The following is a 21,409-nucleotide window of genomic DNA, read 5'->3' as shown; positions in this document are numbered from 1 at the left end:
CAAGTCGACATACTTACCACTTTGCTAGTGACTTGCGTATGAAAATGGGAGTCTGTTTGGTAATTTATTGTTTGTTTCAAACTTTCTGATCTATAAAGGGGACTAATTCAGTTTATACCACCATTGCAGTCAAGTACAATTTTTCCCTTTTTCGAGATCCCAAAAAAACAAAAACAAAAATTAATTACCAATAGTTAATCAACTAAGTGGTTAATTTGTTTAAAAAATGATTCTTGTGTTATCAGGTAAAAGAAATAATTGTGAAAATTTCAGATCGATCCGAGATTAGGTGTCGGAGAAAAAACGTGTAAAAACGTTTTACCGGACAGACAGACAGACAGAGTGGGTTGATATAAGATTTTTAAAAAGAAGGAAAGTAAAAAAAAAATATTAAGCAATTTTTTTTTTACTAAATCTAAGAATAAACACAACCAAAAGAAAAACAAATCTGCTCACCTCGACAACATATGTCTTTCGACGGGACTTGACGGGTGACACCAAAACGTTTGACAAGGAATTACAAAAAAAAAAATACCTCTTTGAATGTCATCCGTTTATTTTACGTAGCATTCAGAACTCGGGGACGGTTGTGGGTCGATATAGCACTGACTGCAATAAATTGTGTTTAGGAATCAACAACATGTATAGAATCTTAAGATAGCACGATTACAAATTATTAAGCGGGAATGGCAATGGGGCATGTCTTGGCTAGGTATCGTACATTAGTTCTAGGAACAGAAGGTTAAAAAATGAAATGCTATGTTAAAGTACAAGGAAATGTAAACTACTCCAGAACATGAAGACGAGATCTGTCTGTGCCGTTTCTAATATAACTTAAGAGAAAGTGTCAGAGAATGCTGTAACTGTAAAATTCTTTCTTTCTCTCTCTCTCTCTCTCTCTCTCTCTCTCATATAAACAAATACAGAGAGAAAAAGGGTGAGAGAGGGAGAGAAGGGAGAGCCAGAGCGGGGGATGATAGGGAGAGGGAGGGAGAGAAAGATGGAGAGGGTGAGAGAGACAGAGTGAGAGAGAGAGGGATACAGAGACAAAGAGAGGTAGAGACAGAGAGAGGTAGAGACAGAGATAGAGGGCGAGAAAGACAGAGGGAGCAAGAGAGAAAGAGAGGGAGAGAGTCAGTGCGAGAGAGAGAGAGAGGGAGATGAACAGACACACAAACAGACAGACAAATACAGAGAGAAAAAGGGTGAGAGAGGGAGAGAAGGGAGAGCCAGAGCGGGGGATGATAGGGAGAGGGAGGGAGAGAAAGATGGAGAGAGACAGAGTGAGAGAGAGAGGGATACAGAGACAAAGAGAGGTAGAGACAGAGAGAGGTAGAGACAGAGATAGAGGGCGAGAAAGACAGAGGGAGCAAGAGAGAAAGAGAGGGAGAGAGTCAGTGCGAGAGAGAGAGAGAGGGAGATGAACAGACACACAAACAGACAGACAAGCGAAATGACGCCCCTCACATTATTTTATTATTAAATTTATCTATTGCATTTAGATCAGTTTTAGGTAATAAAAATGTCTGCTTGTTTTTTTTTTATTTTGTTGTTGTTTTTTTTTTTTTTTTTTTTGTTTTTTGTTTAACGGTATTTTTTTCTTAAAATTATTGCCTCTTAAAATTATTAACTCTTTTTAATATTTACAGGCACTGGAGGACAACCTGAGAGCATCAAGTGCAGCCATGCTGTGGATATTTCATTTCTTTTTTCATTAAAAACGTCGTTTAAAGGATGTGTTTACTCAGTTACTAGCACAACCAAAGTGTGCCCGTCCTTCGAGCGAATGGAATTTCGTGATTCTAAACGCATCATTCAGTTAGCCTTCTTGTTTCATTTTGAACAAGACCTAAAGCCTAAGGCTTGGAAATAATAGGATAACAAAGGTTAATTTCATTGATCTATACAAGAGTGGATAGTTGGTTTTTTTTTCCTTTTTTCTTTGGATTTAGTTCCACGGGGAGTTGTGGATATGGATGATACCGAGGGTCACGTCTCTTCCAATTCTAACATGTCCAGCTCGAAGCAGGAAGTGGTTTATGGGATACTGGCCTCTATAATGGAGGAGGAGTCGGAGGAGGGTGACGTTGCACTGCGTATAGCGGACAGTCTCAGGCCTTACAACATGTCCCTGAAGCCTGTTGAGGTAGGTTGGTAGCTACATGTAGAGAGAAAGATATTTCAAGCAAATGTGCTATAGCCTTTTATATATACTTAAGAAAGAGACACGTGAGGTCCTAAAGGGATCGCCGATGTACAGGGTGCATAAGGTGGCATTACGACAATTAATCACATCTCAAATAATTGTTGTGTTTTATGTTCGTGTTTAAGGAAACATAGGCATTTGTGCTGTTCATTTTTAGCTTTCTCATCCTAGGAATCCTTGGGCCCTAGGCCTCTTTTTTTTTGTTGCCCAATTTTATTGAAAAACAGTTTACATGTTGTTTTATATTAATAATGACAGGAAAATAAGTTCTAAATAATATTGTGAAGAAATTAATTAAGAACACTTCAACCCCCTACACATTCAGTTTGAATGTGGAGTATGTTATGTGGCTTTGAATGAATGCCACAATAGAAAAATATTAACTAATTGCATTTATATTCTTAAAATTAACGTTTTGTTTTAGGTGAAAAATCGATTGAAAGAATTCTTGAACCGCAGTTACAGGTTGGGTATCAGTAATCACCGGACGCCGTTGCACTTTCAGCCTTCTTTCTACTTCTGGTGTGTATGGCATCTGCAATCCAGGACCCTTCCTTAATGCTTGCTCACCACGTGAATCTACCCATTGCCTCTTTTTCGCAAGTGTTTGCTTCATGGCACGTTGGCATACAATGGTATACCTTAAAAGTGGACAATCTGCGGATCCCCTGCCTTCTCGCGTTGTGAAATGCAGATTGTCCTATGGGAGTCGACCTTTTTGCATTTTGTAACAGCGCGGATGTCATGGTAACTTGCTAATGGCATCACTTCCACAATACCTATTTTGTAAATTTACGAGATAATTATCTGCGAACCACAAAACTCCCTAAATTAATCAACATTCTAGTATTTCTTTATAGTATTAAATTTTTAAGGGAGGCAACTCAACAATGGCCAAGAAAAAAAGATTATAAACTTTTAATATAATAACACTGATTGTCGAACTTAGGTTCATGGTGTCTTTTTCTAAAGTTCAGCTAACCCTTCTGCCTATCCACTATCCAGTCCAACACCACACGACACAGTGTTGCCCCAGGTCCACACGCCAGTTATAAGGCAATACGAAGGACACTTCTCTTTCTTCTTGGTCTATAGCACTAGACTATTTTATCCCCTTGTTGGTGCTTTGGGCTCCAGGGGATCACTTCGTGTGTCTTCCATTACATTCAGCTTCGTTCTAGGCTTAAACTCTGCATTGGTGCGCACCACCAGCGTATAAACAGCGGGAGGGTTATTACAATTACAATATTAATAATTTAATTTCAGTGTTTCCCAAACTGTATTCCGAGGAACCCTAGTGTTCCGCGAAACCTGAATAGGTGTTCCACAAACTACTGGAATAATTAACTAGTAGGCCATCACGTCAATTAATCTCTCTAAAAAATATGCATAGTTTTCCGCTAAACACTCGGAATGTGTGAAGTGCTCCGCTAAACACTCGGAATGTGTGAAGTGCTCCGCTAAACACTCGGAATGTGGGAAGTGCTCCGCTAAACACTCGGAATGTGTGAAGTGCTCCGTTGAAGTCGGGAAACACTAATGTTAATATTGGCTAAATTACCTAGAGTATTGTATGGTGTGTGATATTTAATGCCTAGATCATTGCACGTATTGTTTTGCTATATTGAATGACTTTGCCAACTCAGCTGGACCTGATCAAGGAGTTAGTTCTTCCGAAGATACTTGGACACAAGCATCAACCTCTGAGCATCGTCATACCAATAACCATCGTCTATTCCATCATCTTTGTCACGGGCGTCGTTGGAAACTTTTGCACCTGTCTAGTCATAATAAGAAACAAGTAAGTATCGCTGTTGTATACAGGAAATATAATTAACTCTTTCTCTCCTAACTGACGATACCAACCCAACGTTGATTCCACCAGAATGTGGTAAATAATGACGGAGAGAAAGAGTTAAAGCTACATAAATCATAGAGATCTAGGCAACTAGAAATCAAATGGAAGGAATCATCAACATAAAATTTTTTTTCTTGAAGTTGCTTCCCTTTGCAACTCAAGGACTGTTACTATCTTATCTTATAAAGTACAGACGTTACTTCAAAAAGAAGATGGTTCTGTCCTAAGCGTGTTCCTAAGTCAATCGTTGCATGTTAATCAATGACTTAAATTCTGCCAAGTCGTTGATTTTCCTGGCTGACTCAGGCAACCCAATCTTTGCCCTATTTGCATTAGGGAAGAAAGAGCATTTGTACAAATGATCATTTATATAGACAAGTGAACTTTCGAATCGGAGATTTCCTGATAAATTTTTCTAACAGATTACCATTAAGTCTCTCCATTTATATATTCATACCTTTAAATCCGGTTTATTTAAGCCATGAACTAAAGTCATATAGAAAAAGAAAAGGAAACGATATGGAGAAATGTGGAGGAAATGTAAGAAAGGAAAAGAAAGGAAGAGATTAATTGATAAGTTTAATAAAGTTGCCATTCCCCATATTGAAAGGTCGTGATGCTAACATAATATGAAATTACTTTATGATAAAAGTGAACGAGCGGAGAAATTGAATAATTCAGTACCAGAAAATATTTGGTTAAACTCATAGCTTATCAATACTCCTATATCTTATACACCGGATATAGATTATACAGTACTAGAAAATATTTTGCTCAACTCATAATTTATTCATACTTCTATACCTTATACACCTGATATATAGTTCGTCCATCGTGGTACGATGATGACCACTTTGTCATCCAGGGGGCTGAGGGCATTGCACTGGGGTCTTATGCCTCCTCATGTGGCTAGTGAGACCTATGTGAGCCCGGAATGTTCGGCTGCACACTGGGCAGGTTATTCCAACTGGAGCTAGTGTCGTGTACCTTGCTTTTCTTCTCTGGCGTTTTTCTTCTGCCAGCGTTGTTATACACCTGATATAGATTATACAGTACCAGAAAATATTTTGTTAAACACATAGCTTATTAATACTCCTATATATTGAACACCCGAAATAGATTATTAGCTAGCTCTTTTAAGTTATCCACCAAAGATGTAAATCTATTTTGGATCGTTCTTTCATGTACTAGATCTCGATAGGTCGAGCTCAATCGATACCATTCATTACAGAAGGCCTCTAGGACAGGGGTTCTCAACCTGTGGTTCGCGACCCCCTTGGGGGTCGATTAACGATTTGCCAGGGGTCGCCTAAGACCATCGAAAATATGGATTGTATTTGTATATTCTTCTATTACTGTATGTTGGTTCAATATGTATGCACTTTGAACCTAAGTTTAGTTTTGAATTTCGAATATTTATTATTCATTGTGTTCGCTGTACACACATTTTTCATATAATAATAATGGCAATGTCTTCGATTCCGAAGATTAAGGATTAGTGATTCTAAAAAAAATGGATCCTCCCTCCCAATAAGAATTTGTTGGATGGGGGTAGAATTCATACTATACATACAACAATATGGTATAGAGCTACTTGTTTCTTAATTTATAGTCAAAATACTTCGCGCGAAAACGTCTCCTGCGCCTAAACGGTTCGAGCCAAAACGGCCGCGACAAAACAGCTCCGCCTAAACGCCACGTACCCACAGGTTGAGAACCCCTGTACTATACAGAGTACAGACAGAGTAGTTTTAAGAGTAATAAGTATCAGAAGAATAAAGTTTAAAAAGGAAAAAAAACAACAGAGAGCTGGTTGATTTAAAGAAATGGGGGTTGGAAAAACAAGGGACACAATACACTAAAATCGTGCACGCTAGGTTGCGTTCATTTTGAATAGGAGTGGGCTAGGAAGTTGCCATAAAAAAAAACATGTATATTTTCTACATCACCCACCTGCCGGCTGCCGCCCCCTCATCCTGACTGCCCTGTAACTCCAGCCCTTTTCCGAAGGATAGGTTTCTTTCTTTTATTATTACCATAAAGTTCTGACTTTTTCTTGTATTTGTCTTAAGAGAACGTGTCGTCTGCTATCAGATATAAAATATTCTTGTAAGAAAAAACGGACACCGTGATCCAAGGGAAATCGGAGCGCTTGAACTAACCACATGACGTTCTCATATGCCAGACAAGATTTTAAATTCATTTATGCTACATTCCATAGAACTTGAAATATACAATACCGGCTTTAGGCATAGGAAAGCTAGGCAGCTGCCTGGGGCCTCCGTTTGGTGGGGACCTCGCAAGGGACTCTAAAATTATTTTTTTTTTTTTGGAGAAGAACCTTGTCCACTTATTGGGTGTTTTTTTTTTTGTTTTTTTTTTGTTGTTTTTTAGATTTTATTTTGGCCCCTTAATTTACTTCACCTAGGGCCTCCCATGATCTAAGGCCGGCTCCGTAAGAACCAAGAACAATTTTGAAAGCTTTAACCTATAACCCCTGATGAAATAACCTAGATCTATGTTGTAACCGATCGAACTTGAAAAAAAAAACACAAGATTTTAGCTGGAAAAATTATTACTGTAAATAGGTATTGAGAAAATACCTTAGACCTATATTGAATAGTGTAGCACATTCCTCATAAAGTTAATACAAAATAACCCAGATTGACAAAATACCCTAGACTTTAAAGCTATATTGAATAGTGTAGCACATTCCTCATAAAGTTAATACAAAATAACCCAGATTGACAAAATACCATAGACTCTAAAGCTGTATTGAAAAGTGTATCACATTCCTCATAAAGTTTATACAAAATAACCCAAATTGAAAAAATACCATAGACTCTAATAGAGCTATATTGAAAAGTGTAGCACATTCCTCATAAAGTTTATACAACATAACCCAGATTGACAAAATACCCTAGACTCTAGAGCTATATTGAAAAGTGTAGCACATTCCTCATAAAGTTTATACAAAATAACCCAGATTGACAAAATACCCTAGACTCTAGAGCTATATTGAAAAGTGTATCACATTCCTCATAAAGTTTATACAAAATAACCCAGATTGACAAAATACCATAGACTCTAAAGCTGTATTGAAAAGTGTATCACATTCCTCATAAAGTTTATACAAAATAACCCAAATTGAAAAAATACCATAGACTCTAATAGAGCTATATTGAAAAGTGTAGCACATTCCTCATAAAGTTTATACAAAATAACCCAGATTGACAAAATACCCTAGACTCTAGAGCTATATTGAAAAGTGTAGCACAGTCCTCATAAAAAATTATACAAAATAACCCAGATTTCAGCTATTCGTTTTTTTTTTGTCCTCAGATATATGCGAACAGTGACCAACTACTATCTCTTCAATCTGTCCATCTCTGACCTTCTACTGCTGCTGATGGGCCTCCCTATGGAGATCTATCTCACTTGGTCTCAGTACCCTTTCCCCTTCGGGGAGGCCTTCTGCAGGTTTCGCTTCTGGGCGTCCGAAGTGTCCAGCAACGTGTCAGTGCTGACCATTACAGCTTTCACAGTAGAGCGCTACATGGCCATTTGTCATCCTATCAGATTCCCTACCCACGTAAGTACTCATCGGGTTAATGTTCCCATAATGGCTGTACACCGGTTCTTGGTTTAAAAAAAAACACAAAAAAACTTAGCAACAGATTCCCAGCCCACGTAAGCACTAAGCGGGTTAATGTTCCCTCGATGGCAATACATCAGTTCTTTGTCAAAAAACAACAAAAAAAAAACTGAACATCTTGGGGTTTCCTATCGATCTTTTCCCACATTTGAACCGCTCTATTGGTTGGAGTTCATGCACTAGAACTATGGAGCTTCGTCTGCGCGTTTAAGTATATGTAAGCAAGCCAAACATACGGGGCGCGGTGGTCGAATAGTTAAGCGCTTGGCTTCCGAACCTGAGGTCCTGGGTTCGAATCTCGAATCAGACTGGGATTTTGAATTTTTACGGCGCCCCTGAGTACCCAACCTTAATGGGTGTTGACTTTAGAAGTGGAAAGTAAATGAGGTTGGTCGTTGTGCTGGCCCCATAACACCCTGCCCGTTAACCGTTGACCAAAAGAAACAGATAGCCTTAACATCATCTGCCCCATAGATCGCAAGGTCTGAAAGGGGAAACGTGACTACTTTTACGAAGCCAAACACCCCCCCACTTATATTGAAACATGTATATTTAGGTCAACCATTCTCTTCAACACATAATAGTAAACGAGCTACTTCCAGGGCATAAGCAAGTGTGGATGTTCTGTACTCCTGGTGACGTTCTGTTAAGACTTGATGTATCGGTATACTATAGTCTTAAAGTGTAGGATTAGTTTGTTTGTTTTTTTACATGTTTTGGATGTTCCTTAAGAATGAAAGATTACTACATCCTAGCCCATGCCTCCCGCAGGGCGGCGGGTAGGGATTGATCCAGGGACTATGTAAATGACAGGTTTAATGGTATAAGGTTGCAGAATGCGAATGTCGTGTAATGCTGGGTTCTTGCTTCCTGAAGTACTCTTGACACGTGACAAGACAAATACTATAAACTGACCTAAGTCCGTTTCAGCAGACAAACATGAAGTTTATTTTACAACACAATAATAATAATACTGCACTCCTTGTTAGTGCTACAAGTCAAGAAATAATAAACATCCTATCCGCATGACAGCGATATCAAATGTATCCAATATATGTTAGTTACAAATCACGTCCACATCTCAGCGGGTAACAACAAGAACAATTACTACTAGTTACACTGGAGCTTCGACTATAGATATCCATTGAAATACGAATAATACTTAATATTCAAAAAACACATAATGAAATCAGCTCTCAATCACTAATCTATCGACTTTCATGCTATATACATATATATACACCAGTCCAGGAAGCAACGTCCAACCTTCCTGGACCGGGAGCAAGACCTTACTGACTTGACTTGACTGAACTCAAAGTCAACTTTATTCATTCTACTTCCTGTTTTCTACATCAGGAATTTCACGTGTCTTTTAAGCTCTTAACATGAAGTGAACATTAAATCATGCAATGTCAACTAAGACTGTGACAGACTATCGAGATGACGGTTCAAAAAGAAAACTACACGACCCCTCAGCCATAACAGCAACACATACTAAGTTCATGAAGTTAAACACTAGAGTGACATAGCGTTAAACTCGTAGTTCATTAAATTAAACACTAAAGGGGTATAGCGTTAGACTCGGTTTAAGTGATCTGTATATGACAATGTTGTAAACATTATGCCACTTCCCCCCCCCCTTCTTTTTTTTTGTTCCTAGAAAAATATCTCAGAACTATTGTGTTTAAAAAATAGTACTATAAACTCTGTGTGTGTTTGTGATTTTTTTTTCTTCCTAGGTGTGTGTATGTGGGTTTTTTTTTTGTGTCTGTGGTGTGTGTACTTTTCTGCAAATTTGTCTGCATTTTTTAACCGTGTATTCTGAATGTGTATATAATAACAATGGACATTTAGTATGGCTTTCTGATGAGTGTCTGTTTGTACTTTAAGGCAGATAGCTCTTTCTAGTTCTCTCTCTCTCTCTCTCTTCATCTCTTTTCCCTTTTGTGTTTTGTCCATTCTCTTTATCTTTTTTTCTTAAAGATTACAGACTTTACTTCAAAAAAAGAAGATAATGACGTCCTACGCAATTCATGTGTCAATCTAATCATGCATGTTAATCAGAGGCTTAAACTCTGCTAAATCATTGTTTTTCCTTGCTGATTCAGGCAACCCATTCCATTCTCTAGTGGCACTAGGGAAGAAGGAGCCATTGTATGAAATAGTCCCAGCATATGGTATAAGAAAAGTGCCTCTCTCTTTTTGTCTGAGTATTTTATTAGGTTCTGTTTTTCTCTCTCGTTCTGTCTCTCATTCTCTCCCTCTTTCTTACTCTCTCTTTTGTTCTCTTTCATTCTTAATGGTCTCTCTTCTCTCTTTTGTTCTCTTTTATTCTTAATGGTCTCTCTTCTCTCTTTTGTTCTCTTTTATTCTTAATGGTCTCTCTTCTCTCTTTTGTTCTCTTTTATTCTTAATGGTCTCTCTTTTTCTTTTCTCTCTTCGTACACTTTCTTTTTCATATTTAAAAAAAAAAATTTATCTGTAGCTCATGAAGTTAATTTTGCTATTGGACAGCTATTCTGATACGGATACATTTTACAAAACTTGCTGTAAGAACAGGATCAGAATAGCTTCCATTGTTGTCTATTTTCTAACCACAGAGCAAGCCCAATAATGTATTTTTCACCATCAAACATTACGTCTATAATAATAATAATTTTATTTATAAAGCGCTGTTAACAAACAAAATGTAGGCTCAAGGCGCTGTAATAACATTACAAACACAAACACGACAGCAAAAATGACCAAGTAATATAAAAAAGTTTTAAACAGATAGGTCTTAATGTTCTTCTTAAAAGTGGTGTAGGATATTGTCTATCTGAGATCAATGGGGAGTGATTTCCATACTTTTGGTCCGTGCACTGAAAAGAGGCATACTTTTAAGGGGGGGGGGTATAGTGGCCCAGTGATAAGGAGCTGGCTTCCAAACCGTGAGGCTCTCGGGTTCGAATATCGGTGAAAACTATTTTGAATTTCGGAATTTTTTAGCACCGCATGGTCTGAAAGCGGAACTTTACTTTACTAGGACTCCCTCCAGTTCGCCCAACTCTAATATATAATACCTGACATTAGTAAAGGGACAGTCGTTTTGACCACACGACACCATCATTAACAGTCGGTTGTAGAAACAGATGACTTTAAATCATCTGCTCTGTAGATCTCAGGGTCTTAATGGATACTTTACCTTAAAAGACATTTATTCATGTATACAACCTAGATTACGCTGTCTGTATCGCTCTGTAACATCATGTATAAGAAATGATGAGACAAATCATTTCCTCTGAAATGACGGATAACTCTGATTAACTTCATTCAGACGACAGATGATTTTGAAGCCCACCCACTCTCCTCTTGTTTTGTCGTCCAATAAAACTATACTCTTGGAATGATGAAATTATTCTTCTGGGCACACGTCGAGGATAGACCTATTAGATCTAGAGTTGTACTCCCTGAGAAGATCGATGCGGAAGTTCTACAGTGGATTCTTTTTTTTCATGTTTTAAAATCAGTTGTGGCCGAAGGTCATTCAACTTTTCAAATTTGGCTGACAATGCTTTTGTGGGCGAAATTATTTCCCCTCTATCACGTCACTTGGGCATTTAGAATTTTTTACAATTATTACAGCAGGGTTTGGGGCGTGGTGGCTGACTGTTTAAGCGACTGGTTTCTGAACTTGTAGTCCTGGGTTCGAATCTCGTTGAAGACTTGGATTTTGAATTTTGGGATTTTTAGAGTGCCCCTGAGTCCACCCAACTCTAATGGGTACCTGAAGGCGGTTGGTCGTTGTGCTGGCCACTTGACACTCTGCTCGTTAATCGTTGGTCAAAGAAACAGATGACTTAACATTATCTTCCCTATAGATCGCAAGGTCTGAAAGGGGAACTTTGCAACAGGGAGGGTGGGGACATTTGGCTGTTTTAATTGCAACTACTTGTCATTGTTTAGAAGAAGTCATCAAATCCCCCAAAGAATTGTTTGAATTCCATATTTAACTACACGTTATCTCTTAACATTATTGTTTGATTGACTCTCGTGTTTGTTGGCTGATAGCTGGATTACATTCTTTCCCCACATCCTGTCCTCCTTATCTGTGTTGATCGTCTGTTCAATCATGTCAGTGACCTCAGGGACAGTGTTTTGTCGATTCTAAATTAATTATTTCCCCCACTCTTCTTAAGTAAAAGCAAAGGTATCCTTTTTCAGACCTTGCGAATTGTAGTGGGATTTAGGTAACAATCGTCGGGGGTGGAGGCGAGGCGGACGACGGTTAACGAGGGTCTCGTGCGGTCAGCACAAAGATGACTTGCCCAGAGTGTGTCAGGTAGAGGCCCTACTTATTAGAGCGAGGATAAAACGTCCTTATAATTCTACCAGTCGAAGAATCTCAAACTGGAGTTGTCATTGGGAACCTCTTGGTTGAATATCCAGCTGTTGGATACCCATATTTCGTGTCAATCTTCTAGCAGATAAATAAAATAGTAGAATATAGTTTAGAGTTGTTGCTGCTTGTTTATAGGTTTGGTTTAGTTTGTTATTGTTGCTGTTTGTTTATTGGTTTGTTTTGTCGTTGTTTGTTTATTGTTTTTTGTTGTTGTTTGTTTATTGGTTTGTTTTGTTGTTGTTGTTTGTTTATTGGTTTGTTTGTTTTGTTGTTGCTGATTGTTTATTGGTTTGTTTTGTTGTTGTTATTTGTTTGTTTTGTTATTGTTATTTGTTTTATTTGTTGTTGCTGATTGTTTATTGGTTTGTTTTGTTGTTGTTTGTATATTGGTTTTTTTTGTTGTTGTTTATTTATCGGTTTGTTTTGTTGTTATTGTTTGTTAATTTTTGTTGTTGTTTGTTCTTTTTGTTCTTATTTGTTAATTTTTGTTGTTGTTTGTTCTTTTTGTTCTTATTTGTTCATTGGTTTGTTTGTTGTTGCTGTTTGTTTATTGGTTTGTTTTGTTGTTTTTTGTTTGTTTGCTTTGTTGTTGTTTGTTTGGGTAAGGTACGCATTCGTTTCTCCTGTTTATGACTGTAGTGAAGCAGGCTTAGTCCAGCATTGACTGTATGCATTACTATTTCCAGCCCGGACTGTCCAGGCCTCTAAGGGTAATGACGGCTGTCTGGCTCTTGTCATCGTTATGGTGTATCGGCCTGGCTCTGCAGATGGGCCTATCGTTCAAGCAGTGGAACCAAGAGAAAATTGAGGAGTCTGCAAGGTGTGAGATGCTGAGTCCAAGCGTCGCCATTACGGTGTTTCAGGTATGATTTAGTCATTTAAAAATATTCTTTTTCTGCCTTGATTGGATATAGGATAAAGGTAATACAATGTCTAAACAACACAAAAATGCTCCAATGTGATTTCTGCTGTAAGATCTTTATTAATTCTATCAAATTGATCAAGGTGATAAAATATTTACATCTACTTATAGAAATAACTATAATTAGCCTAAAGAACTCTGTGCTGAGCCATAATGCAAAACAGAAGACGTTTGGGCCATTTGGCCATCATGAGATACAATTTAATGAAGGCCTCGAGGGCCGAAACAAATCTATATATATATATATATATATATATATATATATATAATTCTCTTCACGGCTCAAGAGTTTCGTCACCAAGTAATGGCAAGATCACTCTTTTATTTCTGCAAGTCGGACGGACTAGAATTAGCGCGGGTCCTATCAAAGTGCGGGGCCCACTGCGGTCGCATAGGTTGCAGTGGCATAGGGCCGGCCCTGCAAAACAGCGGGGTATGCTACGCCGCGAGTCGACTAGTTTGAATATAAAAACAAACTGAAAGGAAACGTGAAATAATCATGAACAAAAAGCTTAAGCATTCATGAAGAGGGACTTAATGATCTTTCTTTATAGCATTTAACAATGGACCTCATTCACCAATGGTAAACAAACAACCTTTTGCCTCGTGGTTCTCTATATCTTCTAAACAAATTACGCAATCCATAAAGGCCGACACTTGATACGTAATTTTCATTGTTTTATCAATATTATCACGTGGCTAAATGTTGTTTGTTTACGATTGGTGAATGAGGTCCATTGACAATGTTGATGTGTTGACACATTTGATAAGTTACGTTGTTGTGAAAGTTACATGTAAACACAATATTTCAGGAATGAATATCTATCATTATGTTATACAGCTGGCGTTGATAATCAAATTATAGCTAATAAAACAGATGTATCTCGGCAGGACGCAAAGTTTTTAAAGCACTTGTAATTACATTAGAAGATATTTGTTTTCGGCCGGTGAAAGGTAAATAAAAATAAAGAAAATGTGTGGGGAAATATGTGGGAAATGTGTGGCGCATTTTGTGACAATGTATGTGGAACGTATGGTGAATTGTCATAGGTGTGTGGGGAAATATATGGGAAATGTGTGGCGCAAATTTTGACAATGTATGTGGAACGTATGGTGAATTGTCATAGGTTTGTGGGGAAATATGTGGGAAAATGTGTGGCGCAATTTGTGACAATGTATGTGGAACGTATGGTGAATTGTCATAGGTGTGTGGGGAAATATGTGGGAAAACGTGTGGCGCAATTTGTGACAATGTATGTGGAATGTATGGTGAATTGTCATAGGTGTGTGGGGAAATATGTGGGAAAATGTGTGGCGCAATTTGTGACAATGTATGTGGAACGTATGGTGAATTGTCATAGGTGTGTGGGGAAATATGTGGGAAAACGTGTGGCGCAATTTGTGACAATGTATGTGGAACGTATGGTGAATTGTCATAGGTGTGTGGGGAAATATGTGGGAAAACGTGTGGCGCAATTTGTGACAATGTATGTGGAACGTATGGTGAATTGTCATAGGTGTGTGGGGAAATATGTGGGAAATGTGTGGCGCAATTTGTGACAATGTATGTGGAACGTGTGGTGAAATGTCATAGGAGTGCGGGGTAGAATGTGGAGAAATGTATGTAGACAGTGTGGCAAAACATGTGGGGAATGTGTGGGATTCAAATTGAAATGTTCGTGGATGCATGGTGATTACAAGGCGAAATGTATGGAGAATGTGTGAGAAATGTGTTATGAATGTATGGGGTTTGTGTGTGAGTATAGAAATGTATTGTGAAATGTGAGGAGAATGTAAATAAAATGTGTTGGAATGTATGCGGTATGTATAGCAAAGTGTATGGGGAATTGGGACTATGACATTATATAGTATATGAGATCTTACTAGATGCTTAGACTAAGACATACAAACGTAACCACAGAAGAGATACAAGTAAACAAATATGTATGAAAGGCAATATAAGCATTACTTGATGTGTCATATTATTCTCTTGATATATTCCAGTCTGAAGACTCTCTGAAGAATAGTTGTATGATTAATAAAACATTTTTAAATTAATACAATTCTTTAAGTTAAAACGGTTAAAATTATTTTACAATGGCAATGTTCTCGATTCCAAAGATTAAGAGTGTGTGCAGTGGTTCACGTGACTATGGAGACCCAGTTGCGACCTGCATATTTTCCCGCATCTCGTGCAGACGTAGCCGTTGTCCGCTGGCGGTCTATCTAAGTTTTCTTTCCGTCTTCTGCGATTGTCTTCAATAATGGCTTTTCTTTGAGTCTCAACTGTTTGTCCCTCTTTCAGAGGCCATCTGCTGCCACTGAATGCCAGTTGCTTTCCTCTATGCCAGTGTGGGCGAAATGGCGCCTGAGTTGATCTTAATAGCGCTTACGAGAGGGGGGGGGCCACTTAGTTAAGGCGTCTACATTTAAGCTCGCCTCGGATAATAATAATAATAATGATAATCTTTATTATCCGTAAGGAAATTTGTCTTACAATGTGTGCATTACACCAAACAAAAAACATTATAACTATAAGAAACCAAAGTGTACATTCACACCAGACGCACTCATAATTTACATGTGACAAAGTTTATACCAGATTGTTCTTATTTAATGATTTGATTGCCAGGGGAACAAAAGAGTGTTTGTGTCTGTTTGTCTTTGCTATCGGTGTCTTGTATCTCTTTTGTGATGGTTAAATCGCAAAATCCTGACACAAAGGGTGATTCTTTATTTCGAGGATCTTGTTAGCTTTTTTATAGATGTTTTTCTCAAACAACTGCCCAAATGGGGTTTGTTTTTTGCCAATGATTTTACCAGCAGTATATAATATGGTGTTATGTAAAAATCAATAGTGCAAGAGTGTATTGCTATCTCGCACCACCAGGCACCCACAGTTACTGACATTACAGGCGAGTAGAAACATTATTCAGCGAAATGTATATTATTAATCAATTACTTTAAAATCAACATTTCACACATTGCCTCTAAAGAAGTTCTAGTCATTCTATAGAATGCCTAGGCATTCTTTCAGGGTCTTTCTTAGGCATAGGCAAATTAGACAGGGGCTTAAGGCCTCAGATTGGTGAGGGACTCATACATGACTCCAAACAATTTTCTAACAAGAAATGGCTACAATCAAGCCCAATTTTATTGCCGGAGTACACTAGCCTGATTAGGTTTGAAATAAATTGCATAATTTATTTTTTATTCTTTATTTTTATTTGTTTTTTAATTAATTTTTTTGCTGCAATTTTCTTTTTCTATTTCATTTGGAACGATTCACATCACCTCAGGCCTCAAATTATCTAAGGCCTGCCCTGATGCTATACAACGCCTAGGCAAAGTAGGGTACTTAGAATTCATTACTTACTTCGCCTGACCTTTTGCATTCTATTGAATGTTATAGAATGCCGGTTTTTACACTTTATATCTTGCCACGCAAATGAAAGTAGAGTGTGGAAATGGGTTTAGCCGTTTAGCCGACATATTCATATGTAATAAGTTAAGCATCTAATACAGCGGTTCTCAACCTTTTAAGCCCGGTGACCCCTTTTTACAATCCCTCACTCTGCAGCGACCCCACCCCCCAACACACATACAGCAATAGAAGAGTAGACAATAACGATCCATATTTTCGATGGTCTTAAGCGACCCCTGGGAAATCGTTAATCGACCCCCAAGTGGGTCGCGACCCACAGGTTGAGAACCCCTGATCTAATATATTATACTTTGAAAACGGGTTTACCCGATTTGTTTAAAAGTTTCGTTCTTTAGTAAAAATAAATGTAGGTATTTTTTAGGGGGAGGGGCTTTCTAGTTGTGGGAAGGACTTTTAAACATACACTACTGTCTCCGCATGATCAAAGGAACATTTTTGCCAAGTTTTATCAAGATTGGTCAAACAGTTTTGATTTCTACGCAGGACATTCATACTTACATCCGTACGCCTTACATTGTGCTTTATACATATGAGTTTGAGTGTGTGTGTGAATGTTTTTGTACGTGTGTGAGCGCGTTTTTTGTGTTTTTCTTGACATTTATCCATATTGAGTTCCATCAAATTTCCCGTTCAAACCGAAATAAGTGAATTTAATATCTTCTTTATTATTTAGTTTATCCGACAGATTCTGTCAAAGTCTGTTCCATTTTTTTTTTCATGCTCATTTGATACCAGCTAATGTTGTGTTTTTATCAAGCATTGCAGATCATATTTCCGAAAATAAAACCAGAGAAAGAAAGAGAGAGAATGAGAGAGAGAGAGAGAGAGAGAGAGAGAGCGAGAGAGAGAGAGAGAGAGAGAGAGAGAGAAAGAATAAAAAGGAAATAGAAGAAGAAGAAATGAAAAAAAACAAAGCTTTTATTTCGCCTGTTGCTTTCAGTTTTACCTGCGTAACATTTTTGAAAAAGTCAATGTCTTAGAAATGTCTTAGAAATGTCTCAAAAACATTGTGTGCAATTAGGACGTCAAAAACAAAGATATACTAGTACAGGGGGTGAACGATTGTATAGAAAATACAATAAACATGCATCGAGACTTAAACCTATTTTGTGTTTATTGTTTGTCTTTTTTTGTTTGTTAGTTTGGCGGCTGATGAAGGCCTCATATCCCAAACGTCCTTTGTTTTACCTGGTCTCACAGGATCACATTTATGCATATTTATTGTATTTACTGTACAAATTAGTGCGACGTAAAATAGCAGACATTTCATGACCAGTCCGCTGCATAGTTCATATCTTAAACTAGGTGACACTTTCGACACTAAAATAGCTTCGCAGGTTTAAGTTATAACAAAAAGTAGGTCATATCGGGGTTTTCGTAGCCATTTAAAATCCAACTTTCCTTCTGGACTATCAGCGGCATTCACGTTTTTATCAAGGATGTTTTATATAAACAATTATACATTCCATTGGCTGATTTTAAAAAATCATATCCTAGTCTCACGTGTAGTTGAAATTTCCTGTCTATAAAATTGTATATAGAAGGCATCTAAAGCTTCTCGAACGATACAATCAATGGTTCCTCTTCTACATAAAGGGCATACGGTGGTAGGACTTAACATGCATGACTAAATTGACCTAGGGACATATAGAACATGAGCTTCGAACCCAAGTCTTCTGACGTGGTGCTATAGGGTCACGCGATAGAAGCCAACAATGCATAGTTAAAGCGCGCAGGCTTGTTCCTCCATGCACTAATGTGAACACACACACTCTCTCTCTCTCTCTCTCTCTCTCTTACAACACACGTATATCTGTCTAACGCTTTTAGTTTTCTCATTTCAATTTTTTCTTAAATCCCACAAATCAGATGTTCATTTCATTTGCTCACCTATTCCCCTATAATTCAAACTCAACTGCACATGTATTCATACTTTTGGCTTGCTAAATATTAGGTTCTGAGTTCATTATTTATCTCTTCCATGTAATTGTCCTTTCTCTTTGCGAACCTGAATTCATCTTGAATTCTTTTCGCAGACTTCTCTTTTCTCTCTATTGGTTAATAAGTAAATGTTGGCAAAATTGATAGCCACTTCCCCAGTAATAGAGGAAGGAGTATTAAATAATAAAATATTAATCTTCTTCACTTGTCCCTTTGTCTGCTGGACTGCTGGGGCACCATACATGATCTGTCGACCGTCTCTCTCCATTCCTTTCCTCTTTGTCTTTTGTAAGGATTTAATTATTTCCATGGACACTCCGGTCCTTTCATTTGGTGTTATCTTACCAATCACATCTGAACCTGTCACTTTTTTACCTGGTTCTGTTTCTTTGCGGAAAGTTTTTTTTTTACTAGCCCTGAAAATCTCTTTTTATGACTGTACAGTTTAAGCTTGCGTATTTGACCCAGATCAATCAATATGGAAGGCCTGAACACTGACCTGCAACGTCACAGCCTGTGGGCTCGTTGCCACGTAGTAGGCTTGTAAGACATAACAACGAGGTCTTAAGTCCCCCACAGTTGTGACGTTGCTGGTCAGTGTTCAGGCCTTCTTTAACAAATGGTCTCGATATGACAATGGTCAGATGGTGATGGTGTTACCCAATGGCTATTGTGATTCCATCTCGGACACATTTGTATTGACCAAATATGAAACGCCTTTCCGTGCCCTCAAATCTACACATTTGCAACGACGGGGTATTGCAAATTGCTATAAGGTAAAAGTTAAAATAGGGGGCGCGGTGGCTAAGTGGTTAAGCGCTCGGCTTCCGAACCTGGGTTGCTGGGTTTGAATCTCGGTGAAGACTAGGATTTTAAATTTCTGATTTTTTAGGGCGCCCCTCTCGTTAACCGTCAGACATAAAACAGATCACCTTTACATCTTCTCTCCTTTTTTTACACTGGTCAGCCTGTTACACAAATGAATATCACTTTCATACCACACATACACTCTCAGACACTCTCACACACAATCTCACACATCAAAATGAAATGCAAGTGCAGTCCTTCCAAACGCCGTGATCAGATCCTTGACAACGTTATTAGATATTTTCTCCCCAGAACGTGCCCTCGCGTAAGTCTAGACACAAATCTTTAGCTTCGACTCGGTCATTGTGCCGCCCACTTTTCATATAGATATCAAGCGACATATCTCGTGTCTGTGAGGCGATATCTTTAGACTAAGCTTGCAGTCAAATCTGGCTCTCTATCTACATCCTAAAACATTGCCTACTCATCTTTCAACAGTTCAGCACCACGCACGTGCTGACGCTCGTGATCTTTACCTACTAAAGGAGGATGATGACATCGTTTGATATTTGAGGACGTATATAATCCTTGGACTAGCTTTATTACCCGGCTTTGTCTGGGATTGTAATTACAAAGAGAAACTGATAGTATTACTAACACATTTCATTTCTGCTGAGCTTGTCTTCGAAACTACCTAGACATTATTTACAGGGCATTGGACTGAGATGGACTAATAGCTTACATTGTTATGACATTAATCAAATCATTTTCTGCAACGGCCAGTTGTTCTCTATTCCGGTAAGAGAAAGAGGGCGACAGAGCTGGCAATGAACGTGATGTGATCTCAATACCGAGTATATTACATATAGTTACATTGTAGGAAAGGTATGCCGTTCCTAGTGGGGTTAACATATGATTGCGGCAGCCCTTTAACATTTAGTGGTGGTACAGTGTAGGCATACGTAGGAAGGGGGGAGGGGGGGCCACAATGAATCTTTTCTCAATTTTGGCAGATGACTTCCATGTCTCACATCCATATGTTGCTGTTGGGATGACGATTGTGTTGAGAAGGTGTATTTTTGTCTCAAGTCAAATGACTTGTCTTGTCCAAATAGGATGCAGCCTTTGGAAAATGCTCCCTGCCTTTCCTATTCGCAACGCTACATCGTGGTTGGCATTTGTTATGATGCTGCCAAGGTATGTAAACTTGTTCAACTCTTCAAGCTTAGATTCGCCCAGTCTGACGGGGGCACCCTTTGTCTTATATCCCACTCGCTAAATTTTAGTCTTATCCAAGTTTATGCGGAGGCCAATTTTAGGTGCTTCTCTATCTAGGTTCTCCGTCATTTCTTGTACTTTGAGGAATGACTATTAATAGTGAGACATTTCTTATAATATGATTACTCTCTATATCAGGGGTTCTCAACCTGTGGGTCGCGATCCCCTTGGGGACTATTGACGATTTGCCAGGGGTCGCCTAAGACCATCAAATATAAGGATTGTTATTGTCTATTCTTCTACTGCTGTGTGTGTCTATGGGAAGGTGGGGTCGCGGTAGAGTGGGAGATTGTAAAAAGGGGTCGCCAAGATTAAAAGGTTGAGAACCGCTGCTCTATATCATCTGTAAGCATTTCTTTTATTACCGAATGATACAAATAAAAGTTGAAAGCTCATCCGGGAAAAAAACGTGTCTCCGTCTACTGACCTGTTCTTTTATTTAACAAGTCTACCGACTTTACATCGATCGTGTCCATTCAGAGGTTCCAGGAAGTTATTGACCAGTGTATAATGTTGACTTTAATACACAAAATGTATTTTGTCCGGAATGCTTTCGGATTAAATCATTGAAATGAATGTAACTTTTTGTTTATGATCTTCATCTCTAGAGTTAGACCATAACTCATGTTGCTTTAAAGTTTAGGGTTCTAATCTTCAGACTATACTATTTGATGGGTAGTAGCTAAAAATAAAAACACTCGTGTGTCAAGACGACCTTAGAGGATTGCAGGCATTTGCAGCTATTCCAAATTTCCAGTAAAAAAAACAGGTTAAAGATTGGTTTGTAGTTTTCGACTGAATTCGACTTTTTAAAATGATATCACCAGCTTCACTAGTATTATGTTACCTTGAAATATATGAGGACAAACGCAAGAACCAAAAGAACAATTTAGCCTTTAATGATATTAGACAGTGG

At 38.2% G+C, this 21,409-nt stretch overlaps 1 protein-coding gene across 1 annotated transcript in view; it reads left to right on the top strand.

Annotated features, from left to right (window-relative positions):
- The first annotated feature begins 1,347 nt into the window (after nucleotides 1-1,347).
- LOC106070144 (pyrokinin-1 receptor-like) overlaps nucleotides 1,348-21,409 on the top strand; it is a 50,541-nt gene continuing 30,479 nt past the window's right edge. Inside the window, exons 1-4 of the mRNA XM_056028329.1 lie at nucleotides 1,348-2,146; nucleotides 3,853-4,007; nucleotides 7,407-7,656; nucleotides 12,787-12,963. Of these exons, the coding sequence (XP_055884304.1) occupies nucleotides 1,973-2,146; nucleotides 3,853-4,007; nucleotides 7,407-7,656; nucleotides 12,787-12,963 (756 nt within the window). The 5' untranslated portion in view covers nucleotides 1,348-1,972. The remainder of the gene's footprint in view (nucleotides 2,147-3,852; nucleotides 4,008-7,406; nucleotides 7,657-12,786; nucleotides 12,964-21,409) is intronic.

The sequence above is a fragment of the Biomphalaria glabrata genome, chromosome 5, assembly GCF_947242115.1.
Source record: "Biomphalaria glabrata chromosome 5, xgBioGlab47.1, whole genome shotgun sequence".
NCBI classification, from domain to species: Eukaryota; Metazoa; Mollusca; class Gastropoda; family Planorbidae; genus Biomphalaria; species Biomphalaria glabrata.
This window is presented reverse-complemented; position numbering and strand designations above follow the sequence as displayed.